General features: G+C 48.5%; 1 protein-coding gene across 1 annotated transcript in view; it reads right to left on the bottom strand.

The window, feature by feature from the left end:
- Positions 1 to 5,887: 5,887 nt before the first annotated feature.
- The window catches only part of LOC122374335 (lachesin-like), a 74,381-nt gene continuing 60,900 nt past the window's right edge, over positions 5,888 to 19,368 (bottom strand). The window contains exons 6-7 of the mRNA XM_043353026.1: positions 7,674 to 7,805; positions 5,888 to 7,035 (exon numbers count right to left, since the gene is read on the bottom strand). Coding sequence (XP_043208961.1) covers positions 7,684 to 7,805 — 122 coding nt within the window. The 3' untranslated portion in view covers positions 5,888 to 7,035; positions 7,674 to 7,683. The remainder of the gene's footprint in view (positions 7,036 to 7,673; positions 7,806 to 19,368) is intronic.

Raw genomic sequence — 19,368 nt, forward strand, 5'->3', positions numbered from 1 at the left:
GTGTGCTAAAACTCAGCCACGCAGCTTGACGTACAAATAAAACTGCAATATGCGGAGATTGCCTATATATAACTTGTCTTAATCCCTTCGATAGCTTGAAACGTTGAACTTATTTCTGGCTTTCTGAAAGCTCATTAAAGGGACCCTCCCACCTTAACATTAGATTTGAGTTGAGATAGCCAAAATGGGGTCCCTGGCTCACAATTACCGGTTTCGGCACTCACAACATCGAGAAATGCTTTAAAGGTAGTGTGCCAGCTTTCCTGGACCGTATGGAGTTAATGGCCCAGATAAGGAGAACCGGATTTTTAGAACTTATCAATACCTTCAAAACTCATGGAAACGTCTTAAATTCTTCAAATTTTGAGTACCCCAGTGCGAAATTCGTCCCGACGGGTTGTCGGTCGTACCCCAACCACATTTCACACCACTATGAACAATAAATGCACACACTGAAATCGCTATTACCGATATGCTCATCCAATCAAGTTTCGATAAACCCGTTCATCATCATCTCCTGCGGTTTCGAACACGCCTGTTAGGTGGTGCGGTAGACCGCGCCCAAAGCCAGGGCCCCGGTAACGTGAGGTAGCCGAGTCGGGGCAGCGTGCGCTGACCCAAGCCGGGGCCGCGCGTCCTCCCGGTGTCATGTGATAGCCCGGGGCTGCCCGCGGGGATGCGGTAGACCGCGCCCAAAGCTGCGGGCCCCGGCTTGGGTGGTCAGCGCACGCAGCCCCGACTCGGCTACCTCACGTTACCGGGGCCCTGGCTTTAGGCGCGGCTTCTGCTCATACTTTGTGGTGCGGTGGTGGTGCATCGGGCCGCGCGCTCTGACTTCGGCCAAGAAAAATGCGTCAGCTGATCATTGTCATTTCTGCCACTTGCGTGTGGTGAAATGGGGTCATAACTTAAGAGACGGCTTTTTCATATCAATTATTTTACATAAAATCATATTTCAAACCATAAATAATGTTCGACAGCCAAATAAAAGAAACAATACCAATACAGGCTTACAGTTTAAGGCTCGACATCGTGTTATCTACGATTAGACAGCTGGTAACTCATTCCCGTACGTCGTAACTGTATAATGACCTTTGCTTATTGTCACATGTGCGCCGCATTCGCGATTGTTGCCGACGCCTGTTTGCAGGTCAGCCCACTACATTTGTTATACAATATACATATCGAAAAACCGATAAACTTTTAGGCGAAAAAGGCACTATTCCAGGCCCATTTTTGATTTTTTTTGCGATATTAGGTAAAAACAGAAGCTTCTTATCCTAGGAAAAATAAAATGGGAAATCTTTCAAAGGTGGCACACTACTTTTAAATCGGAAATATTGAATTTCAAAATTGCAGCATTTTGATTCAGAGGGGATAATGCATAGGAATAGGTACCCCTCTGAATGTGTGACGTCAGCGCAGATATCTAACGATTTTTTAATGTTTGACTAAAACGTTTTGTAGCACGCGGTGGTATATGCTGCTTTGCGCGCAACAAGTGCCACACTTTCAGCTGCCAAACTATTGCTTCCAAATAAAGTCGCTAGGAACAGCGGAGATCCCAAAAGTAAACAAAAGTAAGAGTCTTGTCAAGATATTGACAAGATATTCAAGATATTATTGTCTTGTCAAGATATTCTCTTACAAAAGTAAGAAAATATCTTGAAAACCGGTGAATATGTTTCGGCGAAATTTGGTAGATATTCGTTTTCGCTCTTTCTGAACCGAGCGACATCACTTTCATGCCAATTCACAAACTTTTTTGAAGGTGGGAGGGTCCCTTTAATGAAAATTGAACAGCTCTAGGCGTGGGTAGAATCAAAGAGAGTAGAGTCTGTTCTCTGTTCCGCTCTGTTTACACGACTGCAATACAGGATAGTCGCGTTCCACTTTACTTTCGGTATCACCGGTTGCGTCGGTTACCTTTTACCAAATGCTCTCACACATACGCCAACTACATATGTTAACAGTTCAGGCGCCAAATGTAAAACATGCAAGATGCATGACACGTGTGCAGTGCAGACCACAGAAGGGATTTCATGAGGACCGACCACCTGTCTACTGTATCCTCCATTGGCGGTCTCAACTGTGCTGGATGCTTCTTCGACAACAAATTAGCATAACAAACGATCGGTGAGCTACCGCCTACCACTTACCATTCTGGCCATAATTAACCTCATAAGCGAGAGACACCTCATAAGCACACAACACACACGGAAACGCATCGCGATTGCCGATTGACGAACGTTACCCAAAAATTTACCTTGCCCAAAACCCATGCCTCAATCATTGTGTGTGCCTGTCTTGCAGCGCCCTGCCTCTCGCTCCCGGCGAACTGGACATTGTGCCGCTGGACACTAGATGTCGCGCGTATACTGCAGCCGCCGACGGGAGACGGCTTACAGAGGCTGATCGGCTCCGACGAAATCGCGAATAACTCGCGTAAAAAGCGGCCGATCGCGACGAAACTTTCAGTACCCTCGCATTGATTAATTTTACACATACCCTGAAAATTTCATGACCCTGACCCCAATGACCTTTGACCTGTGACCTCTTTTCCGAGACCATGTTTGGCCGGAATCGCGATTCCGCGTATGTCGGCTCGCATTAGCCGCGCGTTTGCAAGCTTTTCATGGTTTCAAACGCTCAAACATCTGATTTGATGTTACTCCCATGCATTAGGGTGGGTGTCAAGGTCACCTGAAGGTCAGGTCAGGTCATTGACCTTTGGTGACCTCGGTTCACTTTTCGAGTTTTACATGTTAGTTTAGTGAGTTTTACATGCTAGTTTTTGGAGCTGAATTCGAATTTAGCAACCATTTGAACATTTACGGAGTAGTTTTGGTGACTTCGTAACATGTTACGAAGCTGTCAGAGGTGGATGACACGTACTACGAATACCCGTCACGATGCCTACTGGTTGACCTGACCTGACCTGACCCGACCTGGTCAAAATGCTTAACCCGCGCCTGAGATTCAGAGGTGCTCTGAGATTCCGCGCCGGGCCGCGGGGGGGGGGGTGTCTGAACACCCCCCCCCTTCTAACTCGGCTCCTGGGCCACTTAGCGACACGTGGTAAGTGGCAATCGAAAGAACGTCAAAAATAAGGACGAAAACACTTCGGTCATTTTTTGGGTCAGGTCAAAGGTCAGGTCACCAGAGGTCACCAAAGGAAATATGTTGACTATTTCAACATTTTGGAAACTGCCAACGGCTATCTCGGGAACCGATAGAGCTACAGCGCCGCAAAAAAGCGCATTCGATAGCCCTTTTACAGACCTTTCTGAGTAATGTTCTCAGATTTGACCTCAGGTCAACGGTTTAGCCTCCAGAGGGCAAAAAACTCCAAAAATAACCATTTTTACGAAAAACGTTTTTTTCGGCAATAACTTTTCACTCAAAAGAGCTATGACATTACTTTTGCCAGCATCGTGTTCCTCTCGTCGAGACGCGTCGAATGAACTATAATTTGACCTTGAAAGGTCAACTTGAAAATTTGACCTCAGGTCAAGGTCATCACCTGACCGGAAAAGGTCATGTTGCATATCAGTCGATCCGCAACGTCGAGCCGAACACATCTAAGGCGTTTTCAGCGCTCTAGCCCGCCTCTATCAGAAGTTATCATAGCAAAAACTGTTAGATTCTGTTCGTGACCTGAGATGACCTTGGGGACATAACGAGGGGTCACAGTTGCCATTTTCTGGTTCAGTGTGTCTATTTTACCTACATCTCGATGCTTGAGAGTGTCTAGAATAGCGTTCGTGCAAAACAGACGCTTTTCAATTTTCTCCCATTGACTTACAATGGAGAGGCCGCAAAATTGACCTGACCTTAGGTCACCGATATCAAAATTCCGAGATAAACATTTTATAGATATTGTTGCTCTAATCAATCGCTGAAAGTTTCAAGGCAATCGTTCAGTCGGTGTAGCTATGACGAGCATTCTTATTTTTTCTGAGGTGAGGTCACTTGGCGTGACCTGGTGACCTGACCTAAGGTGACCTGGGTCTGAAATTTTCACAACATGTGCGGAAAAGATGCACGAACAGGTGTGCCAAAAACCGCAATGGGGTGTTCAAACACCTCCCCCCCCGGCCCGGCGCGGGTTAATGACATCATCTGTGATCAAAACTAACACGATATTCGTGATCAGCACCCCGAAAAACCCTTTAGAAGCCACACTTAACGACTTTCTAACAGGTCCCGATTTTCCCGACTTTGGGTCATTGACCTGAACTGCAAGGTCAACCAATGACCTAGGACCTTAAAATTGGGTATCATCGGCTTCCTCTCATCACGGGCAACACGCTCGTTTTTTCTGCGAAGCTCTAACTCGATCAGGGGCCAAACGGCAAGGGGGGGGTCCAACCGACCCCCCCCCCCCTACACATTAGAAGCTGGCAAACGCCGCACACATGCGAGGGTTAAACAGGCCTTTCGTCAGTTTATCAGTGCCAAAACTCCTAGGTAGGTTGTAGGTAGGTTCCTACTTGCCATGGACAATTACCTACCCTTCGGTGGTCAATGGCCATTGCTCGCGAGAAGAAAAGTTTTTAGCGTAAAGTGGCTGATGTCGAGCATCTTCCATCTTTTCAATTATGAATTAAGAATCACTATTTCTAAAAGTGTTGTTGCATCTAAAAAGAGATAGTGCCCACAAAAAACTACACAACGGTGAACGGAGTAAAAGCTACCTATACCTGACCAATTGGGTGCGAGCGACTTCAGCAACTGTCATTTGAATGAACCATTTTCATCGTCTGGCATTTTAGCGATTATCATACTGAGCGATAATCAAATATGGCATTGCGAAACACTATGTTTCAGCTACATCTATTCGCCGACTACTATTTGAGCGATTGTTAAGTCGAGCAAACATTATCCTCCCGTATACCGTATCTATTTAGAAAATTGTTTGATTGGTGCATAATATTGGCATACAATTTGATTGCTGCCTCAGAAACATCAGACTTGATTGGAATAAAATGACATCGTTCAGTCACATCAGCTAATTTGATCAATGTTTATGGGAAAATAGATATAAGTTATGACTCATTTTAGAACGTTGCCTCGCGCTTTATGTCGCCATGAGACGATCCATGGTGGTAAAAAGATGCCATCCTCGTAAATCAAACTGACGTTTCGTATGACGAAACCTGAAGGAGGTTCATCGAAATATCTTCAGCCATTCAAGAGGAACCCTTGGACCAGCAGTGGGCACGTCAAGTAACTGCAAAATGAAAGTTATAATGAAATTTAATTCAGCCAAGGTCAGAGCAACAAGCAAAACAAGAAGATATACGCATCGCCTTCTTCTTAAGCATTATCGCTTTCGATAGTTTCCTTCAAAGCGTGCTATCGTTCGATTCCCGTGTATCGCTCATAACCATTTTATGACATATTACAATACCATCAAAAATCCCTCAACTGGCCCATTAAATATCCCCTTCGCAGTCTCCCGGGCGGCCTCGGCTCGCGCTCAGTGCCACGAGGGGCTGTCGTCAGCCGGGCAGTTAGCAGCTACGCGGTCATGAGCCGCTCGATACCGCGGCGCTGAGAGCAAACTAGCTCGATGGTGACGATGGGTCTTGGCCATGAGATGGACGGCCCCCGCTTCATCGGGCCCAGCTGGCCGATCTCAGCTCGGTGATGGCGACCGGGTAGGTACAGGTCGCAGGCGGCAGCTTTATGATGCGAGATAGCAACAAATGGTGTATACCGAGTGTTGCAGCAAGCATGACTCACAAAAGAATGGCTTATTAGCTGTTTACTGACGGCACAGTAATTGTAAATGCCAGTGGACTGTGGAGGTTATCTGATGAACGGATTTTGAGGTCGTTGAAAAGAGCAGCCCGTAGCATTTCTACGCGTAGTAAACTCAATCGGAATCTCGCATAAATACATATTGCTGACAAACATGACAACCACGCACCAACATACGCCGACGACGAACATAGTTATGCGCTCCTTTTTCGCAAAACTTGCACAAAACGATAAGCTATAACAAATAATTAGTTCACTTCCGATAACAAACTTCATTCCATAACCAACAAAAACGTTGAAAGTTAATTACGAACATCTGAAACAGAAACAACAAAAGTTGACAACATTTCAAAAGCGCAACAATCATTCACATACGATACAAATATGTAGGTATACGCAATAACCTCAATTATTAAACAGCTTTATGTTACAATAATCACGCATTCCATACGGAGTGACAAATCGAGCTCTTTTCATGTGAGGCTATGCCTCGTCAAATATTCTCGAAACTGTTCACCTTTCATAGCTGATCCATGCCTGCGAACACACGCTTATATATAACACTGCAGTTGGCATGTCATTACCCATAACGATTCCTGGCGCACGGATCGGTCACTCATACACAGATGATCATACAAGATGGACCGAAATCTGCCGATCCACGGATAAAGTGATGACATCCAGCAGCGCTGAGCGCTCTCAGCGCGCACCAACAATGGAAAACACGTTACCAGCAGAGCTCTGGCACACAGCAGAGTCAAACCAACATGTCACACCTGAGGAGCTGTTTATTGTCCGCGCCTCGTCCAGCCGATCCTGTAGGGTCTCTGGGCTGTAATGGGGCTGATCACTGAGCGTCACTGCTCGCTCTCTAACAGTACCCACTACCCAGGTACCTCAGTGAAGGTCAGTCTTGACCGTCGAACACATCATCCCTATCTCCGGACCCTGAACCAGCGCCGCCATTAATTGCACCTCAGCTGAGAGCGTCTGGCCGTGTTCGCACACTTCCCGTAGGGAATAGGTTCACAGAGAGGTAAACACAATGACAACACGACCCGCGTATCCATGGGTCACTCGTGCACAGCGCTCGGGTGTTCGCTGAGCTGTCCTCACGGGCCGGGCGAGCGCGTCACAACCACCATCTCCTTCATACACCCTCCCTCTCTGCAGGAGCCGAATAAGTCCTCTGACGTCAGCTCAGTGACGTAATGGGTGTGACGTCACTCCACACCACGGAACTGATCATGTGCCCAGTCTGCCATTGTACTGAAACATGCAATGGTGGTTAAATCGGTCATTGTAGGAAAACAATATAATTACGCGATATCAAGCCCGTTATGAATATTCTCAATTCTGATTTGGTTTCATCAGGAACCTGATAACAGTTTACAGAGCATGAGGTCCACAGTCCACACCCTAAATGCCAAAGTATAGCAATAACCACTGACGGATGCAAGGGGGGGGGCATTTAGGGGGCTTCCCCTACCAAACCACCCGAAACTGATGAAATTTTGAAGCTTTCCTCGCATAGAAACAGAACTCAACTTTTATTAGGCAGAACAGTTTGCTGTAAACTGCACAACAAACCACAAGAGAAATCTAAGGACTATAGTCCTTAGATTTCCAAAAGCTCCTATAGGAGCTTTTGGAAATTAAAGAATCTGTTTAACCCTCACCCGGATATAGGGGGGGGGTTGCCACCCTCGCCTGCACATGGGGGGGGGGTTGCCACCCCCAGGTAGTTTTTCTGCTGCATTTGACGGATAGTTGAGAACAGGCGTTGATGATAATGATATAGTTGAGGACAGGAGCCATTGGTATCAATGGCGTTGGCGAGCCAATGGCGTTGATGATATAGTTGAGCCTGTTCCATATAGGCTGACTAAGGTGATCATTTTACTGACCTTAGTCGTGTCACCTGGCAGGCAGAGCCAGAAGACAGACAGCTATCGCCGCCATGTTGAGAGGCCCCGTGTAGCGTCCGCTGGCCTCGGCGGTCGCGCAGCTCTTCCTCTGAATGGCAGCCATTTTGTCCCCTGCGAAAACAAACGACATTCTCAATATCGTACATATTTTGTGCATCGCGTGTGCGATGCAATGTGGAAAGTACTAAAAGCTAAAGCGCGCACCTGTCTTTCACTTTAAAAAGAAACACACAACGCAAGCGACAAGCTAAATGCACATTGTAGACGTAGTTAATGAGCTAATGTAATAAATCACGGCTCAAAAATCAATGACACCGTTTGACCATATCTCGACCAATTTCGGTTAAAATAGACACCACTATTCTACTAAAAATGCACATGTAATATGCAGTGGTCCCGGCTCCCGCACGACTGTTTCTATTCAAAACAGGATCAGGAACCTCAGACACATAAAATCGTCCTTGACAACGCAGCAAATGGAACACTGTTTTGGCAAACACTTCAGTCGGCTAGATTCAGCAATCTCTCTGCGTTGGATCAAAATGCGAAGCATCACCACGTCTGGGAATAAATATAGCCATTCGGAGAAACTGTTGCCCTGGGTGACCAGTGATGTGGAATAAAATATGGGCTCCGGTCTGTTTCATCAGTTTGTGGTCAATCCGGGGTCGTGAGGGTCAAGCAAAGGAGGGAGAAATCCCACCGCTTTGTTTCTGTTTCAGCTTATTTTACTAAGACGAAGCTTAAGCGTTGGAAGGACAAATGAATTTCAAAGAAGGCTGAGCAGCTCGTTTGAAAAGCTTTACGTCTGGCTAATATTACGTAGGTACTGAAGGTGGATAACGATTAGGGATTACATTTATTTTGCATGTCAATATACTTTTTAAATGACATTTTTACGCGTAGACAAGCTGAATAAACTATTTGAACTTCAACACAATATATCAATTTTCAGAATGTTTTCTTTTCCTTTTTTACGTCTTTCAAACCCCCTTTTTACATCTATGTCGTTTACATTGTGCTGTTTCAATCAATACTTATTTTTCTTCTGAGAAATGCAAACAAAAAACGCTCATACCTAATTTGATATTACTTGTACGTTCGTTTCATTGAAGACTAATGCAGTTTGCGCTTTCGCCAGTTCCGTTGAATTATTTTGATTTGTCGAATCCTTTTCTTGACATGTCGTGGAAGTATAAATAAGAATTAAAATCACATTCTTTATAGTGTAGCGAGTTGTATAATTTGGTTGCGTGTATAATTTGGTTGCGGCGACTTACCTGTCCCGCCAGGGTGAATGGCGCGGCTGCGGCAGAACTGTCGTAGCGTGGGTTGTTGAAGGACGCGGGGGTCGTAAAGAGGATGGGATTGGCGATGTGTTTGAGTGGATAATATAGAGGCTCGCTACCAGAACCAAAGAATGTGAAATGTATCAAGCTGAATCAGCAGTAAACACGCGTGTCCAGAGATCCAAAGAAGAAAACCCTTTACAATGGTGGCAGCGGTGGGATCTCTGGTGCGGTGTTTTTGATTGATTGTTTGATCTAAGTGAAGTAACGGACTAGATAATGGCTGAGAAAGATATTGGACTCGAAAAGTTCAGTGGCACAAGCGCCAAAGAATGGGTGGTGTGGTTGGAGGACTACCGCATTTTTGGTGGACTGAAGAAGTGGAGTGAGGAAAAGCTGGTGTGCTGGAAGAGGTAGAATCATCTCGTTGGGCTAGTCCTCTGGTGATTGTTAAGCGCCCCCACGGAGGACCGGTCAGGGTGTGCGGGGATTTTCGTAGGGTGAACCAAGTCACGGTCCCCTCTGTACAGGTGATTCCCAGGATGGATTCGAGTCTCCAAAAGCTGAGCGGCGCTGTGTGTTGTAAAGGGTTTTCTTCTTTGGATCTCTGGACACGCGTGTTTACTGCTGATTCAGCTTGATACATTTCACATTCTTTGGTTCTGGTAGCGAGCCTCTATATTATCCACTCAAACACATCTTGATCTGGTGCAAGCGTATCACCAACTGCCGGTGGCAGAGAGTGATCAGGAGAAAACCACTGTGGCGACAGAGTTCGGGCTGTACAGGTACAGTCACCAGCACTTGCTACTAATCACCTCGTTTTTGTTCAGAAGTTTGAAGACCGATCAATTCTCAGTCGCGCGAGATACGTCAAACGAACCGTTTGGTCCTCCGATTTTCGAATATCTAACTTGTTTTTGTATATTCGAAGCATTTTGGGATGGGGAGCCAAAAAACCTCTTTTCTGCCGTAAAGTGTGCCCCAAGAAGTCGTAGAACCTAGCCCCGCCTCTGATCCACAGACCACTAGTGCCATCTCTTGTCAGCCGAACAAGCCGCAGAAGTAAATAAGGTCACGTGACCTTTGCACACGCTACAATTACTACGCAGCTGTAGTGGGGGAAGCGGGGCGGAGGCGTGGAGAGGGACGCGATCGGTCGGCTGGGGTCAGGTCGCCGAGGTCAGAGGTCATCCGCCGGAGGGTGTTTGAGCGGTTGGGCCGTGTGGGCTGAGGCCTGCGGAGTGGGGAGCGCCGGGACCTGTCTGGAAACAAACTCTACAACGCTGTGACAGTCGAGAATATTGTGAGGAAAGAGAGAGAGAGAGAGAGAGAGAGAGAGAGAGAGAGAGAGAGAGAGAGAGAGAGAGAGAGGGAGAAAGAGAGAGAGGAGAGAGAGGGAGAGAGAGAAAGAGAGAGAGAAAGAGAAAGAGAAAGAGAAAGAGAAAGAGAGAGAGAGAGAGAAAGAAAGAGCGAGAGAGAGAGGGAGATAGAGCGAGAGAGGGAGAGAGCAAGAGAGAGAGAGAGAGAGAGAGAGAGAGAGAGAGAGAGAGCGAGAGAGAGAGCAAGAGAGAGAGCGAGAGAGAGAGAAAGAGAGAGAGAGAGAGAGAGCAAGAGAGAGAGAGAGAGAGCGAGAGCGAGAGCGAGAGAGAGAGCGAGAGAGAGAGAGAGAGAGAAAAAAAAACTGAAAAGGAAAACCAGAGAGGGTAAAATGAGAAAGAGGGCAATGGGTAAATCAGTGAGAGGGATCGAGAGAGGAAATATCTAGTTGTGTCAGCTTGTTTCACATGTAAAATGTAAATTTGCTTTCCATCATTGCAGCTTCGGATGGGAAATTAAATCTTAGCATCCTTATGATAAACCCACGTTGACGGGATGCAGTAGCGGCGGAACACCTACAATTAAGGGGGGGGGGCACTGCCGACTTTTGGTCCTATTATTTCCATGCAACGCCCATAGGGCTAATGTTGAAATGCCAAAATCAAAGGAGGCACGGTGCCCTCCCCGTTCCGCCGCCTATGACGGGATGGGGACGCTTTTATGGTCGTCGTTGGGAGCTCGGCACTAATGGGGTCTGGGGATGACTGTTGAAGGTTTCGCAAATGTTTCATAAAAGAGATGCTATTTTTTGCGCAACCTATTTAACATTTTTTGACGTTTGCTATGAAAATGTTAGGCCCAGTTCCTTCAAGATGAGGTTTACGACTCCACAGCTTACAACAGGAGCTAGCTAACATAACAATTAACCCGCGCCGTTTTGGTGGCATGAACTTTCCATCGAGTGCTGGGGGGGGGGGGCGTTTCACGCCCCTCCGTCAACTCGGCTCCTGGGCCACGTAGCGACACGCGGTAAGCAACAATCGAAAGAGCGTCAAAAATAGGGAGGAAAACACTCGGTCATTTTAAGGTCAGGGCAAAGGTCAGGTCACCAGGGTTCATCAAAGGTCAAATTTTGTTGATTTCAACGATTTGGAACAACCGACGGCTAACTCGGGAACCAATAGAGCTACAGCGCCGCGGAAAAGCGCATTCGATAGCTCTTTTAACGCTCTTTCGCCAGCATGCCCTCAAATTTGACCTCAGATCAAAGGTTTAGCCCCCAGAGGGCACCGCTATGATTGACCTCAAATTTGACCTCAGATCAACGGTGTTTTCGCCGCTCTAGCACGTCTCTGTCAAAAGTCAAAGAACTGCTGAAGACCGTTTATGTCCTAAAATGACCTCAGGGGCACACACAGGAATCACAGGTGCAATTTTCCGATTCAGTGTGTCATGTTTACCTATGAACCGATGTTTGAGAGGGTGTAGAACGAAATTCGTCCAAAAAAGGTGCATTTCAATTTTCTCCCATTGACTTATACCTAATGTAGGGAGAGCGGGGCCAGTTGAACCACTTTTTATATATTGACATCCACAGCGAGATCTAGTAGTCATATCGAAAAATGCACAATGCCATGAAAAAATATGCTCTTTTGGCTTTATTTTAAGATATGTAAAATTATGTTTCAAACATATTTTGCTGCCAAACGCATGCTTATAAAACAGCTCTACGCCCGTTTCAAATGACCCCGATGCGAGGGTCAATTGAACCAGCCCATGGGGTCAATTGCACCTATCCTTAACAATGGGATGTTTTCCTCTTTAAGGCCACTTTCTTAAGGAGATATTTTGTCCGGTTTACTTTTCCAAATGCTACATTCAATAGGTCGTTGGAAAGCTAAAAGTGCAAAGTTCCTCATAATAGGTGACATAAAGTACATAGACTATGGTAAAATGGGCGGATGAGGAAAATGAGAAATATCTCAGGCTATAGTGTGCTTTCAAGCAAAAGGCTGGAGAAAAAGGGGTCAAAAATTGAGCTCTATTAAACTACTATTTCAGTTTAAAAGCTCATTTCAGAGGTGGACTATTTCCTTTAATGTTTACAGCCCCTGAACAATAACCATTGCAAAGGTCACCGGGGTCCATTGAAACGGCCTGTGGCCCTGTTTCAACTGACCCTCAGAGAAGCGTTTCAATTGACCCCATCCGCTCCCGCCATCTCGCACGCGCCGTAAAGCACATGTCAAACGAGCTGGAGGGACGGCATCATGCTGAATGAAGGGCCAAATAAGGTGTTATTCCGGAGCCAGGAGTTCTTCTTTCAGCAAACAAAGGTATATGAGGTATCACGAAATATTCATAAAAACGATTTCTCCTAAACGCCCCTCAAAAACACAAAAACAAGTGTCAAATCAAAATTACCGTCCGTTTGCCGCCCAAACGCCGTTGACAAAGGAAGTGGTCGAGCGCGGATGCGCAGTGGTGTCAGCAACGCCATATGTTGCATACTGTTGAAAATAAAGCCATGTTTCATCTGACCCCGTGTTTCAACTGGCCCCGCTCTCCCCTAGCAGTCGCAAAATTGACCTGACCTTAGGTCACAGACATAGAAATCCGAGGTATCCATTTTATACATACTGTTACCCTAAGCAATTACTGAAAGTTTTTAAGTGATCGCCCAGTCGGTGTAGCTACGGCGAGCTTTCGAATTCTTTTTTCTGAGGGAAGGTCACTGACTCACTGGACGTTACCTGGTGACCCATGACCTTGAATGACGCTACGCGTCGCGTCGCCGTTTTTGAGATATTCGCGAAAAACCTGAGGGGGAATGGCGTAAAAACACCCCCCCCCCCCCCAGCACGGCGCGGGTGGTCGACATAGCGACTCGGACTGAACAAATGTCTTTAACGTTTCAACGGTTGAACAAGGTGAGAGGATTGAGGTAGGCTTCGGCTTGTATCGGATTTTCTTCTGCTTGTCGGTAGTTTAGGTTGAAGTTATTTTCGCGAGCTGTCCATAATCATTCAAGAGGGAAAATTCAGCTGCACATCGTTCGGGTCAAAGTAATACCAAGCGGCATTCTCAAATTTTGTAGTAAAGAGCCAGTAGTCTACGAATATATTCAAAAAACAATTAGAAAAAGAATAAGCGGACCGGTTTCGTCTAGCAAAGACTTCTTCAGCGCTTTTTCAAAAACGTATAAGAAGAAAACTAGCACAGTGATAATCGTTTGAAATAAAATTGGATTCAGTAAGAACTAAGAACTTCATTGTCCGAAAACCGCTGACAGTTGATAGCTCAATGACACTTAGAGCCGTGCATAAGGAGGCATGAAAACACTCTCCTCATCTCATTCTATTACGAGAGGACAATGTCATGGCGTGAGAAAGGTGTTCTCAAAATAAATGACACTGTATGAGTGAATAAATATTCCGCGCCCCCTTGGGCTATTGGCGGACCCTACCACCTGATCAGGTGGTGCAGCCGTTTCGCCCTCCACCTGAGATCTCGGAAAGTTACCGACCGATTTTAAACATTCAAAGAGCGTTCGATAGCCCCACCAGGGAACTACCTTGTTACCAGGTTTCGTTGACCTAGGTGCAACCCATGACGTCACAAGTCAGGTCAAAGGTCGCATTTTTCACCGATTTAGTCTAAGGAATGCGTTACAGTCAGTTAACACATCAAATAATAGGCATGTTATCGAAAAACATCGATGGAGCGTTGGTTGTGTAACACATGTGTTGCCTAAAGAGGTCATTGATGCCAGGTCAGTTCACAGAGGTCAGGTCACTAAGGGTCACAATATGAACCCAACTATGCTAGGGTCGTGTGATACATGTTTTAAGGCCAATTTTACATTTAAAATTCAATGGTGTGGGCTAGACGGCCATTGGGGCCAGTTTATATTACATTCTGGTGGAGTTCAGGTCAAGGTCAGGTCAAAGAAGGTCAAATTTCAAAGTTGATATTTTGCATAAAAAGGGTAGGTATCTACTCGATGCAGCTCATCACAGGAAATCCATTGGTGGTCTTTGGCTTGCTTGGTGTGTTCTGTGACGGCTAAAAATTGAATTTGAAAATTTTACGTAACACATTTTAAGTAGTTCTTTTTTGCCATAACTTTGCTAAAAATGGAGCTATCGAGTTTAAGTTTGCCATATCTAGAGCAGATAGTTATATAACATATATTTCAGTTTTAATTTTGAAAGTTGTTGGTATTTTTGGGGTGTTATACTTCTATAGTTTTGATGGTCAAAATCAATTTTTGTTTGGAAATAAGAGTTAGCAGTTTGGCAGCGCTGTTTATTTTACATCTTTTTGATCTTGAATATTTTCGTTATCTTCAAAACTGTAAGCGTGACAGCTCTTCCCGCTAAACCTTTTATTGGGTCGAATATGACAGAACATGACATCCCTCTGACGTCATTTGTGACTAACCTTTCATAAGAGCTCTGAAAAAAATTTGGTCACAAGGTGTAAAAATGATGCCCGGAGGGGTCTTGAAAGTTTGGTGGCGACATTTGCTATACTTTAGGAGATATCGACTGAAAAGGAGAGAGGGGGCCGTTTCGCGCCGCCCTCCCCCCCCCCCCTCAACGGGGCTTTCAGTTGCTGCTCTCACTGAACTCTTGGCTATATTACAACGTAGTGGAATTGCAAGTGGCAATATAAGCTTCCTGCCAGCGCCGGACCAGAGTTCACATGCATGCAAAATTCACATGCAGGCTGAATTTTAATATTTAACTTTTGAATTTTTAAACCGTTGAGCTTTTTAGAAGTTGTATGAACTGTTCAGCTCCTTTTTTGGTCCAGCACAGCGGGCTTGTATGGCCGTTGTCAACCAAAATCGAATTAAAAACCTTTTATTTGGTCTGGCTACCTCGCCAACTTCTTAACTGGATCGTTTAGTAGCTTTTGATTGGGTACTGCCCACGTTGTCTGTCTAGCTTCTCGTGTCAGACACTGTCTATGACACGAGAAGAGGCTGCTGACATCGTTTGTCGCGGTTGGATAATACCAATCCACGTCCCAGTGGCTGCTCGATCGCACTTTCCCTGGCCCACCCTCCCACCAGGCTAGACTTTGCCCGGCACAGCCGTCGCCTCAGTGCCTCGGGCGGTGACCCGTTCAAAGGGGCTCACAATTCGTATGGTGCCGTGGCTCTCAAACCAATACAGAACAGTGAAACGCAAAGGCTCACTTTCCATATAAGGCGAACGGCTGATTCTGGCGCCGGGGCTTCATTCATGCTAAGGCGCCCAATCACAGCGCCGCATTTCAGTTAGTGTCGGGCGCAAAAGCTACTATGCTCCGCCTCTCCATCACGTGACCCTGCCCTCACGTGACCTCAGTCACGTGGTGTTTCCACTTCTTGGCGCATGGCGGCGCTAGTCTCGCAGGGGCGGCGGTAGCTTGCTCCCCCGCCGTCCGGGGGTGATGGGTAGCAACTGCTGGTGACTGTACAGGACGGCACCGTATGGCCTGAAGGGGATCCCGCATTCGTTCAACAGGGCGATACGGATGGTGCTCGCAGATGTTCCGCCACATACTTACGTGCAGTACTTTGATGACCTGTTGGTGGTAAGTCGAACACTGGAGGAGATGCACACCCGTCTCGAGCGTGTGCTGGATGCACTGAGACAGTCGGGGCTCACCCTCTCCCTGGGTAAGCTAAAACTGTGTCGGAGGGATGTAAAGTTCCTGGGGTTCCAGGTCAGCGCTGCGGGTATACAGTGTGACCCGGATAAGACTAACCTGATCAAGGAGTGGCCAGCGCCCACCTCAGCCAAGGAGATCAGGGTGTTCCTCGGCTTGTGTGGCTATCTCAGACGTCACATTCGCGGGTACGCTCTGCTGGCCAAGCCACTCACCAAATTGACTGAGAAGCACAGGGTCTTCAGCTGGGGCGCAGAGCAGCAGACCGCGTTCGAGACGCTCAAGGCGGCCCTCGTTTCGGCACCAGTTCTCGCATTCCCTGTGTTCGACCTCGCAGCTCCGCCATTCCTGCTTGACACTGACGCGAGTGGGTCCGGGATTGGCGCCACTCTGATGCAAGGGGACCATGTCATCGCGTATGCGAGCCGGGCGTTGACGAAGTCCGAGCGCCAGTACAGCGTGACTAAGCGCGAGCTGCTCGCCACGGTTTGGGCAGTTCAGCATTTCCGATCGTTCCTCGTAGGCCGTCGCTTCGTTCTTCGGACTGACCACGCGGCGCTGCAGTGGCTGTTCGAGATGCAGGACGCCGAGGGTCAGATGGCGCGCTGGCAGTTCTTGCTGCGAGAGTTCGACTTCGAGGTCGTTCATCGCAAAGGTACACAACATGGGAACGCTGACGCCCTGTCCAGGTACCCGCACCCCCTCCAGACAGATGAAGTCAGGTACAGGTGGGTCTGTGTCCCTGTCGAGGAGGACCCGACACCTGAGTCGCAGATGGCTTCTGATGGGTCACATGAGGTGGCGGCGGTTTCTGATATCGCATGCCCGACTGCCGAGGAGGGTGACACACGAGAGACAGGAGTGATCCTGCCAAGTTCAGCGGTGAAGTCCGTTGATACTGAGGTACCACTGGAAGACCGGGTATGTACTGAGCAGCCGCCACCAGAGTCTGTGGACTTGGCCGCTGCGAAGCTCCCCGCTGACGCGGCGTCCGACAGCGTGCCTCACTGTACAGCTGCGGTGGTGACGGGCCCTGCCGAGGTCGGCGTCTTGACACTGACGATGGCAGAGTTTCACAGAGAGCAGCAACGTGATGACGGCATTCGAGAGATCATGACGTGGAAGAAGCGGCGCGTGCGCCCCAAACAGAATCACTTGCATTCATCAGGCGCAGCACAGTTGCTGCGCGAGTGGCCCAGACTGGTTGTCCAGGGGGACGACAAGCCTGTGTTGTACCGCCGAGTGCAGCCCGAGCGGGATGCTCCGATGTGTCTGCAGATTGTGATGCCGCAGCACTTGCGGCGGGAGCTGCTGGAGCAGAGCCACGCGGGCTTCGGCGGAGGCCACCAGGGCACAGCCAAGCTGGAGAGCATGGTGCGCCGCCAGTTCTACTGGCCGGGCCTTCAGGCCGATGTCAAGGCCTTCTGCCGACAGTGTGTGGATTGCAGTCTGCGCAAAGACCCTCCGCGTGCGCCACAGGCTTCTCTCGGGTCGCTCCAGGCCGCCGGGTTCATGGACCGTCTGGATATCGATATAGTGAGCGGTCTACCCGTCAGTGACGATGGATATCGGTACATTCTCACTTGCATAGACGCCTTCACGAGGTTCGTTTGGGCTTTCCCGCTGAAGACGCAGGAGGCGACTGAGATTGTCCAGACGCTCATGGACGGGATTGTGGCGGTCTTCGGTGTACCTAAACGGGTTCATAGTGACCAGGGGAAAAACTTCGTTGGTAAGGTGGCTTCGCTGTTCTACAAACGTTTGGGCATACAGCAGAGCACCACTACTGCGTACCATCCACAAGGGAACGGGTACTGCGAGCGGAGTCACCGATTTCTGGTAGACACACTCGCCAAGCTCAGCAGAGACCACCAGCGTCAGTGGCCACGGTACGTCAGTGCCGCCGTGCTGGCGTTCAACGCGAACGCTAGCGCATCGACCGGCTTCTCGCCGTACGAGAGCGTCTTCGGCAGACCTCCGCCGCTGCCCACTGACCTCGCGTACAGTCAGGTGCGCAGTGCCGGTCTGACAGACGCTCAGGCACCGCCTGATACGCTGCAGTACCTATCCAAGCTGCAGCAGACACTGACACGCACTGGCCAGCTCGTGATGCAGGCCAGCGTGGCATCACACGAGCGCAACAAACTGAGACATGACGCGAGAATCGTGGAACACACGTACGCTGTGGGGGACCGTGTGTGGATGAGGCGCCGCGCAGTGACAGGCGGTGAGGTGCGGAAGCTGGCTTCCCACTGGGAAGGTCCGTATCGTGTCGCGAAGAAACTCCGGAATTGGACTTACTCGATTGTTAAGGAGGGAGGTTCAGCTGCCATGACAGTCCATCACAACCGGCTGAAACCGTGCCGGACGGCACCAGTTCCCCTCAGAGCGGCTCCCAGGCCGCCGGTGACAGGCGGTCTGAATCCGTCCCGGGCACAACCCGCTGCACTCGGGACGACGGTGAAACAGCCAGGGGCGACCCAGTCAAGGCACCCCTCTGCCTGTGTCCAGAGACACCCCTTGAGACCCAACCCGGTTGGGGAATGGGACCAGTCAAGGCGCGGCCAACCCACTAGCCGTGCCCAGGACCGACCCTCTGCGAGCGGCGAGTCCGACTGGGACCGTGAGGGGCCTCCAAGCAGCGACACAGCAGGTACACACACTGACGAGGACACGGGGCGGCCCACCATCCATGCAGACGAAGGCATGGTGGGTTCTGCAGGGGACCAGGAAACGGCTCCCGAGAAACGTACACGTTCCGGCCGAGTAAGCCGTACCCCTACCAAACTGACAGACTTTGTAGTGGGCTGACGGTGTATGATGTTGCCTGCCGGATGGTGCGTCGATAGGGTTAGCGTTATAGTTTAAGTTGCTTGTTTCAATGTCCATGGTTAGGATATCATTGTTGTCGCGTCGCTCTGCCGTGGGTTCGTGGCTTGGGGAAGTGTTGGTTACTTTACATTGCTGCATCTGTGTGATATTTTAGGGCCCAAAATGTCGCTCGGATACACTTGTGTAAATGGCTTGTAAGTGGAAGAACCGTTTGAACCCATCTTGTAGAGTCGCCCCGCACAATATTCTCCGAACCAGATATGTAGGTAACTTTTGTTGTTGTTTCCGGGGCGGAAACTTCAGCGGAAGGGGGTATTGTAGCGAGTTGTATAATTTGGTTGCGTGTATAATTTGGTTGCGGCGACTTACCTGTCCCGCCAGGGTGAATGGCGCGGCTGCGGCAGAACTGTCGTAGCGTGGGTTTTTGAAGGACGCGGGGGTCGTAAAGAGGATGGGATTGGCGATGTGTTTGAGTGGATAATATAGAGGCTCGCTACCAGAACCAAAGAATGTGAAATGTATCAAGCTGAATCAGCAGTAAACACGCGTGTCCAGAGATCCAAAGAAGAAAA

The sequence above is a fragment of the Amphibalanus amphitrite genome, unplaced genomic scaffold (assembly GCF_019059575.1).
Source record: "Amphibalanus amphitrite isolate SeventyFive unplaced genomic scaffold, NRLGWU_Aamphi_draft 001641F_arrow, whole genome shotgun sequence".
Classification (NCBI taxonomy): domain Eukaryota; kingdom Metazoa; phylum Arthropoda; class Thecostraca; order Balanomorpha; family Balanidae; genus Amphibalanus; species Amphibalanus amphitrite.